General features: G+C 42.5%; 1 protein-coding gene across 11 annotated transcripts in view; it reads left to right on the forward strand.

Annotated features, from left to right (window-relative positions):
- The window catches only part of CELF6 (CUGBP Elav-like family member 6), a 150,893-nt gene that overhangs the window by 18,325 nt on the left and 119,814 nt on the right, over positions 1-12,754 (forward strand). For 6 of the 11 annotated variants that reach the window (XM_074233031.1, XM_074233030.1, XM_074233029.1 and 3 more), the window contains exon 1: positions 8,565-8,856. The exons of 1 other annotated variant lie outside the window; for it this stretch is intronic. In XM_074233031.1, the coding sequence (XP_074089132.1) occupies positions 8,565-8,856 (292 nt within the window). Of the gene's footprint in view, positions 1-8,564; positions 8,857-12,754 lie in introns of those variants that run through there. 4 more of the 11 variants (XM_074233033.1, XM_074233035.1, XM_074233037.1 and 1 more) reach the window with 3 other exon arrangements.

Raw genomic sequence — 12,754 nt, forward strand, 5'->3', positions numbered from 1 at the left:
GAAAAATGAGGAGTCACATCTAATGCCTAAGTCATGAATCTTGCATTGCTGCAGCCTTTGACAGAAATGATGATGTCTTTGTCCTTCATTCTCGAAGAAGACCATGACATTGGGGGAGGAGGTGTAATGCCATGAAAAACAGTTACTTTCTCCTCCAAAGCCAGATAGGTCCAGTGGCCAGATGTGAATCAGGATGACTGGAGAGGTCCCTGGATATTAAGCAATCAGGGCTAAGTGACTTGCCCAAGGTCACACAGCTAGTAAGCAAAAAGTGTCAGACTGGATTGGAACTCCCACCCTCTTGACTCCAAGTCCAGTCCATATAGCTGCCTCTTTGACAAAAATAGGGAAGTTTGGAAGGAGGTAAGCATAGCAGAAAAGATGATGAATTCTATTTTGGAGAGGTTGCAATCAAGATATCTCCAGGTCATCCAGAGAAATGTCCAAAATTGGCACTGTAGAACTAGAGCTCAGAGAGAAAATGGGATGTGATATATAGATAGATAGATAGACAGACAGACAGACAGACAGACAGACAGACAGATAGATAGATAGATAGATAGACAGACAGACAGATAGATGAAGTACGGAGGTGGGTACAGAGAGAGGTGTCAGAAACCTAGGACAGAATCTTGTAAGGGGTGAGGAAACATGAATTATGAGCTAACAAAGGATACTGAAAATGGTTAGACAAATAGGAAGGAAACTCAGAGAGACCTGCATCATGAAAGAGAAGAGAATATCCAAGAGTAAGAGTGATAATGACATTGAATGTGGTGGTTGATGTTGATGTTGTTCATCCTCCATCCCCCATAATCAACAGAGTCCAATGGCAAGTCAAAGGTCGAGTTAACTGGGGATGGTCCCCTATGTTAAATGTCTCAGAGATGTAAAGAAAGATAAGAACTGAAAAAACTCATCACATTTCACTATCGTCAGTAACTTTAGAAAAAGCAATTTTAATCAAGTGACAAAGTTAGAAGCTAGGTTGCAAAGCATTGAGAAATAAGTGAAAAGAGAGGAAGGATGCAGCTAATGTACACCACATCTTTTAGGAGTGTCATTGAAAAAGAGGTGCAATATATGGGATGAAACTTTAAGGGCCTTATAGAATCTAGTGAAATAATTTTAAGAATGAGGAGATGTTTGAAGGCATGTTTAACAGTAAGCAGGTGCTGAGTAAATCCATCTCATCAAGAGAGGGGTTTTTCAGAGTTTACAGTTAAGTCTCTCATTTGGCTCCAACCTCTTCTGGTTTTTAAAGGCTTCCAATCTTAAAATAGAAGCTACTGCCTCTACCCAGCAATGGGGCAAGGAAGAGCACTGGAGCTAAATGAAGGCAGTGCTGATCAGAGGTTGGGGCTATTCATCTGTGACTAAGTCCAGAAGTTGTCCCCTAGGATCAACCACTGGTGCTGTTCAGGAAGCATCTCAGGAAAAGGGAAATAATTTAACCAAGAAAAATCAACTTTGATTCTTTCTTAGTGAGTAATGCCTTTAACCAACCACCCACTGACCAGAGCACCACATTCTTTCATGAAATTGAAGATGAAGCAGCCCTAAGTTTTGGTTCTGTTGATCCCAATCATCACTTTTACAGATCAAAATAATTGTGAGCAAAGAATTAATCAGAGTTTTAAAAAAAGGGAGAGATTCAGTTAGACCATCTGCTAATAAACATTTGTTGAGTCTAATTCAATCTTTCAGGAAATTCAGGTTAGTGGGTTGGATGGAATATTGGAGATAATGAAGAAAGGAGAGTCTGATGGATATATATGGGAAAACAAAAGAATACTAGATGGATTTACAGAAACATATACACATGATCACATAGATGTAGGTACATCAAGCCACAATCCTAACTTGGTCTTACTTTTCAGTTCTCAGTACTCAAAGCCTAAAAGACATCTGATTCCAATTGTAAAAATGTTTTGGACAAAGACATTTTTATAATCTATACATACTTGGATCCTAGATTTCCTGGTACTGAGCTATCTAACCACTTCACTGATAAGGAACCTAGTCTCTGAGTTCTACCAACACCCTGATGATCCCTAATGTTAACTTCAATTCTCCCTCACCAGCAGTATGAGATGCTTATCACTTTGAGGATCTGCTTCTCCTAGGCAAGAAGCTCACATTTACATGGTGGGTTCAAGTTAACAGAACACTTTACTTACTTAAAACCTGTGAGACAGGAAGTATATCATCATTATATCTCCATTTTACAGATAGGGAAACTGAAATCTAAAACCTGTTATGGAATTTGTCCTTTATCATGCAACTAGTGCCAGGAATGAGAATCAAGCCCAAATTTTTTTTTAACTTCAAGTTTCTTATTCTTAGTACTCTATTATTATGCCTCCTTTGCTTTCTGCCACAGTCTCATTTAACAGGGTATGCTTCTTCCAGGGATTTACTCATAAGGAAAGAGGCAATTTGGCATAGTGAATTGAGTATTTGGTCTATAATCAGGAATTTTTGTTGTTGTTCAGTAATTTTTCAGTCATGTTTGACTCTTCTAGGCCCCATTTGGAGTTTTCTTGGCAAAGATACTAGAGTGGTTTGCCATTTTCTTCTTCAACTCATTTTATAAATGAGGAAACTGAATTAAACAGGATTAAGTGACTTGCTCTGGGTCACACAGCTAGTTAGAGTCTGAGGCCAGATTTGGACTCAGGTCTTCCTGACTCCAGTCCTGGCACTCTTACTGTGCTACCTCACTACCCATAATCAGGCATACTTGGATTCAAATAGCCCATGTGAGATGTTTTAGTGGTATGATCTTAGGCAAGTCACAAATTCTATGTACCTCAAAGTATAAGTAGAATTTATCTACAAAATCATAGGCAGTTTGCTCTCTGGATAAGGGAAGGTGTTTCCATATACTTATACTACTTAAATCATAGATTGTTGAGTATTCATGTGTTCCTAAGGAAAATGAACCTTCATAAAAATATTTCTATAAAATTATAAGTAATTGAAACTGCATAAAAAATCTACCCAGGTCACTGTGGATGCTTTTCTTCATTACCAAAACTAGTTTAGCCTAGCTTCATTAAATCATCAGGTCCTTCCCCAAACCCTTGCAATAATTCTCTGGTTCAAGTTTCCCAAAGAAATGTAGCCACCCCAGCATCTAAACCTACTCTCTAGAACACCTCAAACTGCCCCTAAACTTGCCTAACCTGGCATCCAGATGGAGTCTTTTGATGAGCTTTTTGAACCTTTTTCAAATAGCCAATCAGAATGTCCTGTAGTTTCTGACTGGTTTAGCATTCCACCTACATATCCTTAGTTAATTAGTAATTTACTGAATCATCACCCCCTCTCTCAGAAGGGACTATACAGAAACAGAATAAAATAAAATAGAAGCAAAATAAAATAAGAGGAAAAAATCATGTTCTCCTAGAGCTTTAAGATCAAAGAAGTACTTACCTCCTAATAACCTTATATGAAAGAACTGCCATTCCCAAATTACAGATGAAGACATTGAGGATCAGAGAGATCAAATAGGTTGCCACAATGACACAACTAATAGGAAGCAGAGCCAGGATTAAAACACAGGTCTTCGGGAGAAGTTAAGTGGTGCAGTGGATAGGGCACCAGCCCTGGAGTCAGGAGCACCTGGGTTCAAATCTGGGCTCAGACACTTAATAATTGCCTAGCTGTATAACCTTGGGAAAGTCACTCTTAACCCCATTGCTTTAAATAAATAAAATTTTTTAAAAAACAGCACAGGTTTGGGGGTGGCTAGGTGTCATAGTGGATAAAGCACGGGCCCTGGAGTCAGGAGTACCTGGGTTCAAATCTGGTCTCAGACATTTAATAATTACCTAGCTGTGTGGCCTTGGGCAAGCCACTTTAACCCCGTTTGCCTTGCAAAAACCTAAAAAACAAAAAAAGTAGGTTTTTCTGAGAGATTCCAGGACTATTTCTAGGACCATGATTTAAGACCTCTCAACTGTCTTCTTATCTATCAAAATTAATCATCAATCTAAAAAGTGCACAAAGACAAACTGCACTTATTGCATACCTGCAAAAAAGACATAGTCACAGTAACATAGTCTTACCCAAAGAAGACCATGTGGTTTCCTGGTCTAACCCAATAGGAAAAGGTATAGAGAAGTCAATGATACATTTCCTCCTTAAGGGGATATTTGATTTTTAGTGAATGTTACACAGCCTCTCAAGTGAATGTCAGATTTAGCTATAACAAGACAGGTAAGGACAGAATGATAGACAGACAAACATGGTCCCTAAATTGAGGCTGTTCAAACTGGGTTATAGGGATGATGGACAATTGAGAGGGATGAGATGATTCCATGGAGATTAGCTCTGAATCTAAGGCAGAAAGACTAAAAAAATAGCTGTGTGTAGGCAAGAAATTTAGTGAAAATTCCCCTTCTGGGCTCCTTTTTCTGTAGCTTCACATGAAAAAAAAAAATACCCAAAGCCACAGAATTGGATTCATAAAGACATACCTACCATGGATACATTTAAATGCTTGACCATGGACAAGTCAATTAATATCCATATATGCAAAATAGTAATGATAACAATAGGAGCTACTTTATAGGATTATTGTGAAGATCAAATAAGATAATAAAATTATTTGAAACTTTTATAGTTATACAAATGTGAGTCATTTTATAACATTACACCCATGTAAGCAATATATCTGATAAAAATGAAATGTTAAAAAATGTCCACCATGAAACAATAATACAGTGAACAGAGCTCTGAATTTGGAGTCATAGAGTCTAATCTGGATCAATTTACTATCTAAATTACCTCCCTGAACCTTGGTCTACTGAACTGTAAGATGAAGGGATAGAAAGAGAAGAAGTAGGAAGAACTGAAGTCCCTTCCAGTCCTAAATCAAAGAGTTTTTAGTCCTTTTTTTCACCCATCCTATCAGTTGGGAATTTTGATTTTTTTTCCTGTTTGTAAAGGAATCATGGGGGGAAGAATAGATATGAGGTGAGAGATGAAAAATGTGAATGGACATAAAAGGGTAAAGATGTGGTGGGCTGAGAGGAGTGAACTTTGCAAATGAACAGGACATCCTAGCCCTAATTGTGAAATTCAAGATGCTTTATACATATATGTGTGTGTGTGTGTGTGTGTGTGTGTGTGTGTGTGTGTGTGTGTGTGTATTCTTAAAAAAGTTGATCACAAGATCCTAGATTTAGAGCTAAGAGGGATCTCAGAGATTGTCCAGGTCAAGAAACTAAGGCCCTGGGAGCTTGCATGACTTATCTATAGTTAACCAGGTAGTAACCATCAATGACAAGATTTGAATCCAGGTACTCTGGTCCTATGCTGCTTCCTTCAATATACCCCTCCCTTCTATATCCCATAATTCTTTTTCTTTGTTAGGGAGCCTTGCCACCAAAGGATTCTCTTTTTTAACAGTGACAATGGGTGCCTCCTTCAGTGTATTTCAATTTACCATGTGACATATCTGGACCAACCCTTCTCTCAGGAATGCTATAATTTCTTTCAAGTCTTTTGCCTTAATGCTCCACTGAATCTTCCTTTTGCACTCCAGATGTGATTATTAAGACAGCCCTCAACTGTTCCATTTCACAACTCGAAAGATTCCGCAATAAGAGAGTGTGGAAGGTACTGAATAGAATGTACAACTGGTCAAGGGATCCAGAAGCTTAGGGAACAGCCCACTCTTGGTGTGCTCTTTGATATGCCTTAGAGCAGTCATCTGGAGCCCCCAGTTTTATGGACAATGTGTACACACAACCTAATCTCTTCTCTATCCAAACTCATTTCTCTTATCTCTAGATACGAAGACCACTGCATATTTCCCAAGTTAGAAAGTTCAAAGAGAGCCATGCAGCCTGTAGGCCTAGTTACCTTAGAATCTAACAATAGATTGGACTTATCCTCCTCAGTCCTTTCTTCTCCTCTAAGAGAAACTGATAGAATACCAATGGCTCAGTCTAGCCTATTCCAGTTATTAAAGACACAGCTCAAAAACCCATATCTTACTGATAGGATCCCTATATAAATCACAATGTATATAATGTTCCTGATATGCACAGTCTCATGAAACTTTTGTAGAGTTATACATATATAGAAGCATAAAATCATAGAATATGAGGCTTGAAATGAATCTCAGTGATTTCATTTTTAGCCCATATACCAAAGGAATTCTCACTACAACATGTGTGGCAAATGGCCATACAATCTCTTCTTGAAAATTGATAAGGTAAAAGGACTTAAAACCTTTCGAAGCAACTCAATCCACATTATGATCTCTCTAATTGTTAGTTTTCATGAAATCAAATCTAAATTTATTTCTTCACAACTTTCATTCATTGTTCCTGGTTCTGCCCTCTTGGGCTAACAGAATGAGTCTAGTCAATCTGCCACAAAACAACTCTTAAAATACTTGTAGTCAGCTATCATGCTTCCCTTGTGATTCTCCAGCTTAAAGGTGACCAGTTCCTTCAAGCCTTCAAGACATTTCATGTATGTAGAATGAATACTAGTGTTTATTCATACACCTGTGGGCATGTCTCTGAACACAGGATTATGACTATATATATATATATATATATATATATATACATACAGTTATCTATATGAAATAGATGTGTTTTCAGTTTATCAGTAACCAAGCATTTATTAAGCACTTACCATATGTCAAACAATGAGTCCTAGTGATAGAAAGGTTTGTGATTAGCAACTAAAGATCATTTGATATACCTCTGCCTTCCTGCTAGAGGTTAACATCCTTGCTGCCTTCTCCATGGCAACAGTTAGATTCAGTTTGTTCTCTCACCTTTTCCTTTGCCTCAATTTCTCACTTGGAGTTATGTCTGCCAGTAGATACTGGCAGATCCTAGGGTTTCTGGCAATTGAGCTGTTGATACCCAGGGGCACTTTATAAAGGTGCATTTGTACATGAATGAAGTTAGCTGTGTGATTGCAAATGTACTCGAGTGCAGTTGCTTATAGTTGGAGTGTAATGTAGGTATGTGTGTATGTGTTTGTGTGACAACAATGGAAACTCCCCACTGGTTTCCCTAAAAAATGCTAATGGTGTTAGATTTCACAAAGCTCCTGACTTTTCCAATCCCACTTTTGAACTTCTAAGAAGTCTCCAGCATATTGTCTTCCCTTGTCCCTCCCCTAGTTTCTGAACAGTGGAAAAAAAGAGGAAGGAGTGGTCTGCCAGTGAAAGAGGGAAGACACTCCCCCCCAATCTGACCATTTGACTTGAAATTCCTAAATCCCAAGTGCAGTCTCTTCTTCCCTCCTCCTCAATTCTCAACTCCTCTCCTATCTCTGGAGGCCTGATAGATTTAGAGAAAGAGAAGTGTAGAAAGATGTATGGAGACAGCTCTGAAATTTCCCCTTCTCCCAACCCCCACCTCCCCACACACACAGAGAAGGGCAGAGAGAAGAGATGTTGAAGGCTCGAGGACGTAAACTTTAGGAATTCTATTTGTGGGGGGAAAGGGGGTCTGAAAGGAACAATGCCCAGCCCCTGTTCATCCTCCGCCTATTTCCTTATTGTCTGAATTCTTAAATGATTACATCAATTATATTATTCTATACCTTGGGCACTTCTGCTCTAAAATGCTGCTCCTTTCCCTCCTGACTGATCCCTTTGTCCCAGAGTGTTTCAATACATTGCCCTCAGGAAAAAAAAGACTCTTGTTATCCTTGGTTGGTTCAGATTTTCCAGGTTTCATGGACTCTGACTCACTCCCCCTCGCAAACCTGGGCTGAAATTCAGTCTTCTAGTTAGGAGGACTAGTGGCAGGGCAGTTCCTCTAAAACTCGCAACTATACAAATGAATCTAAACCTACAGGTGAAAGGAAAGGGCAGAAGGTAGCTGCCCAAAGCAAGGGCCGCACACAAAGCCCAAAGCAAGCGCCCGTTTGTGTGCTGTGCACCGCCTCGCAGTTCTGCATCTGCCTTGGTGTGACCATCCCTGGCACGACTCTGGGTGTGATAAATGGGCAAGTTGTGATTTCCCCTAAATCAGGAAAGGCGCCACCCGCGGGGCGCCCCCCCCCCCGGCACGGGCACAGACACCCCGCCACACTCCCGGGCTCTCGCGCCCCCAGCTTCTCCCCCGCCCCGCGCTTCTGTTGCCATAGCAAGCGTGCGCCGGGCGGCTCCCCTCCCCTCCCCTCCCCGCCCCCTCCCCCGCCCGGCCCGGCCCCGGCCCCTCGGAGCCTCCCTTCTCATTGGGCCGCGCTCCCTCATTATGCTAATCGCTTGCGTAGGGTCCGGGGCCAGCAGGCTGACGTCATCAGGCCCTGTGGCAGCGGCAGCTGCCGGGGGAGGGGGCGGGGAGGGGGCGGGGAGGGCTGAGAGAAGAAGAGAGAGGGAGGAGAGGGGGGCTGGCAGAGCCCGGGCGCGGAGCGGGGGGAGCCGCCAGGCACCGCAGGGCGCGAAGGCCAGCGCGGCGGGACCCGCCCCCCCGTTCCTCTTGCCCCCCCGCCCCCCGCAGCGAGGGCAGCCGGACCCCGCGGGCGGGCAGCTGGGGGGGTGGGGGGCGGGGTCGGGGAGGGGGGGCGGGGGGGACATGGCCGCGGTGCCCGGCGCAGTGTCAGCGCCGCCAGCCGGCCCCGGCCCGGGCTTCAGCACCGCGGACAGCGGCGGCGGCGGCGGCGGCGGCGGCGGCGGGGGCTCGGGCAGGATGACGGGGCTCGGCCCCGGCCCGGTGATCCCCATGAAGGACCACGACGCCATCAAGCTGTTTGTGGGGCAGATTCCCCGGAACCTGGAGGAGAAGGATCTCAAGCCCCTGTTTGAGGAGTTCGGCAAAATCTACGAGCTGACGGTGCTGAAGGACAGGTTCACGGGTGTGCACAAAGGTGGGCTGCCGAAACGGACCCCCACTCAGACCTCCTGCCTACCCCAACTCCACATCCCTCACTGCCCTCCCCTCCGCTCCAGCTGCCGGACATCCTCCCCAGTAGGCGCCCTCAGAACCCCGAAACTTCCCACTCCGTTCCATGAATCACACCCACTCCAGAATCTTTGCCCCACACGCTGGACACCCCTACACGTGATCCCTCGCCCCATTTCCATTACTAACATCTTAAGAGTCCCCACTCCCCCCTTCTCCGGGTCTCGGATCCCTCGAGGATACCCAAAGCTCTTCTATACCTCGGACTTCAACCCCCCCCCAATCCCTTTAACTGGATTCTTTAGAACCCAGAAACCCACATCAATTCTGACATTCCCAACCGCACATTCCTTATTCCATACCCCTTTGGAGCTGGCCAATCTTTAATATGCCCTCACATATTTCTCATCTCGGGTCCTAATTTATCATCAGGACCTCCATAACTTAGAATCTTCAACCTTCTGAACCCTCAAAACCCTATTTTGATTCCCCAAGTATAAACCACTCTCCTGGTACCATTGGGTTTTCAATTTATGACTGCTTCTTTGATTTTCAGACCCCAAACATAAACTTATACCCTCCTCCTCCAAACATAAAATATAGCACTGACAATTTACAAAACCTTCAGATTTATGAAACCTAATCTATCCCCTTGCTTCCTACGGTCCATTTTTTGGTCTAAGCTCCAATCCCCTTTCAGGACCCAGATATACTTCTGACTGAACCCCCAAAACCCCTTTGCCCAATATCCTTAGACTCCAGCTTGGAGCACTGACCTCCCAACCCAAATCCCCTACTGCTTTCACACTCACAACTCTATCAACTGCCCCTAGCTTCCCTTTAAGCCTTCCTTACTCCTTCATAGTTCCTTTTATCTTCTACTCCAGTCTTTAAATGCCTCCCTTATCCTCCCCCTTTCTTTCCTGCACCACTTTGCTCCTCTCTCTCTCCACCTTCTAAATCCTCTTTATCTCACCCTGATTCTCTCCCTTTCCCTCCCCCCACCTCCCTCAGAAACTCTTCCAAGGGCTGGATTTGGGGCTGGGAAAAGTGGAGGGAGATAGCTTGAGTGGTTTGGGTTGAGAAAGGGACGAGCATATAAGAGGAAGCAGATGATCTGTTTCTTCTTTCACCTGCCCATCTGCCTGTCACACCTCATGACATTTCCACCCCCTTCCAGACCCCAGGGAGCTCAGCTGGAATGGATTGGAGGGGGCTGGGGCTGCCTTCCTGGCCACACCCCTTCAACTGGGTGGGGTATGTGGGAGGGAGGAAAGAGGCTTGTTTACATCCAGGGAAAAAGTCTGCCCAGGGAAGTGAGAGAAAACAAGTACATGAAGTCACAGTGCCAGTGCAGTATCATATCGGAAGAGTGCAGGGCTAGAACCTGGGAAGCAAGCTGTTGGTATCCTGTGGCCTTTGAGTTCTGTAGTTACTGTGGAAGGGGAGCCATAACACTTCCTAATCATTTTCTTCAGACAGATTATTAAAGGGGAAGTGTTTTTTGTGAGCGATTTTCCTCTGAAAAGTCCAAGAGGAGAGAGGCCCAAAGGGCTGCAGTTGAACCATGAGCAAAGGAATCTTTGAAATTAGAAGTGTATATCAGAGCCGCCCCCCCCCCTCTGCCCCTGCTCAATTTAGAGAGTTTCTCTTGGGAGTAAGGGAACTCCCCTTAGTGGGAAGACTACTGAAATGTGGCGGTAAAGACACCATTGGATGGCCAAGGCAGAAAAGGGGTATCTCTCATTTTCCTTCCTTCCCCTTTCTGTGCTTCCCTAGCTCCAAAGAGAGAATAATAATACTGTGCAATAGGAGTCCTTTTTCATCCAAGCCAAGTTCCTTCTAAAAGTCACCATACAGACTCTGCCTATCTTCCTGTTCATCCATTTCTTCTTCCTTCCCTCCCACTCTCCCTCCATTCCTCCATCCATCCATTTCTATCCATTTACTTAACCATTCATATTCCCCTCTATCAATCTCTTCTATCTATTTGTCTGTCTTTCTGTCCATTTTTTCATTATGTTCAATTGTCTTTCCATCTAGCAGCAATTCTTACAGATGGTGTTTCTGGCCATACTGTCTGGCTATCTATCTATGCATCCACCTGTCCATCTCTGTCTTCCTGTCACATATATGTATATAGTCTTCCATTTCCAAAAGGGAACTAAATGTCTGGGACTCCTGATGAACTCAAATATAAGAGACTGTTTCAGCTGAAACATGCTTTCAACCATCCATAGAAAAGACCCTTTGCTTTCCAATATTGATGGGGCCATTGAACCCTTTTTTTTGATATCTGAGATCATGATCTAATTCTAATACTTATTTGATTAAGATTAGATAGTATTATACCTAAAGTTCATTTCTCATGCTGCTTGATACAGGAGAGCTTTGTCTGGGGCAGATCTCCCTATTTTCTAATTTCACTAGTATGCTTGGGAAAGATCTTCTCTGTCAGACTTACTCAAAGGGACTCCTTTGAAATTCTCATCTTTCAAGCACCAAAACCCATAATAATTTATACCTAATATTCCCCCATGCATCCTCATATTTGATGTGAATGGCAAAGGATAATATAAATGTTAATTGTTATTTGGTCTCAGGCACATCTTTTTATCTTTTTGGACCCCAGTTTCTTTATCTGTGAACTGAGTGTTGGACTAGATGACTTCTAGTTCAAGAGTTCTAAGATTCTTTTAATGATTTAACAATTCCCTTGCTCAGCAAACACAAACCTACTTCCAGTAAAAGACTCTGCTAGATACTGAAGAGACAAAATTTAAATAACATATGGTACTGGTCCTCACAGAACTTATAATTCTTTAACCTTAATGATTACATAGTAACATATTATGTGACTAGTGCTAGAGAGGTATAAAACAAGAGAGTCAAACAGGGAAAAGACATTCCTAATCCAGAGATCACTGTAGGCTTCATGGAGGAAATGACATTTGAATTAGTCCTTAATATATGGGTAAGAACTCATCAGGAAAGAAGAGAGAAGAAGCGTATTTCATTCACTTGAAACAGTATGAGTAAAACTTAGTGGCATGAGAGTATGTGATATGCTCTGCAGGAGAAAAGGAGTGCAATGTCTACAGCACTGATTTGATGTAGGGAACTAATTTAGTAATGAAATAGTTGGAAAGATAAGGTGGTATTGAATGTGGAAAGTTTTGAATGTCAAAATATGAACTTTACCCAATAGGCAATGGGGAGCCACTGAAGATTTTTAAGCAGAAAATGTTTATTAGTAAGAAATTTTATTCTTACTATATGAAGGATGGGTTGTGTAGCAGAGAGAAGAAGATATGAGAGGGGTCTATCGTTAATAGATCACACAAAGTTTGGTTTTAGACATATTGAATTTGAGGTGCTGGTGATAACATCTGTGTGGAAATACCCATAAGGTCTGGGACTCAAAAGAAAGCTCAGAACTAGAATTTCAAATATCAGAGTCCCTTTTACAGGAAGAAAAGAAACCCATAGAAGTCCCTTGGAGAACAAGCACATTAAGGGGTCCTTAAGGAATTACACTCAGGATCTGGAGGAGAAGAGTAATGTTTTATCTGAAATAGTAAATTGTATTTCTGGAAATCAGAACAAACAATATCATTTAATATTATCCAATCTGCAGGATCCAATTTGAGAGTTTCCATTTTCTTACCTGTGATTTAAAACAGCAAAACAAACTAATGCTATTCCCTTTAAATAAGCTCAAGGATGTCTAAAGATTGTTAAACAAATATCAAGTAAGACTATTCTTGGTGGCTGGTATGTATTTGACTTGTTTGATGTCTCTGCTCTGAATTGTCCTCATATCTCACCTCTCACCACTGAGTTCATTCTGTTTGAAATTGACC

The sequence above is a fragment of the Macrotis lagotis genome, chromosome 4, assembly GCF_037893015.1.
Source record: "Macrotis lagotis isolate mMagLag1 chromosome 4, bilby.v1.9.chrom.fasta, whole genome shotgun sequence".
NCBI classification, from domain to species: domain Eukaryota; kingdom Metazoa; phylum Chordata; class Mammalia; order Peramelemorphia; family Peramelidae; genus Macrotis; species Macrotis lagotis.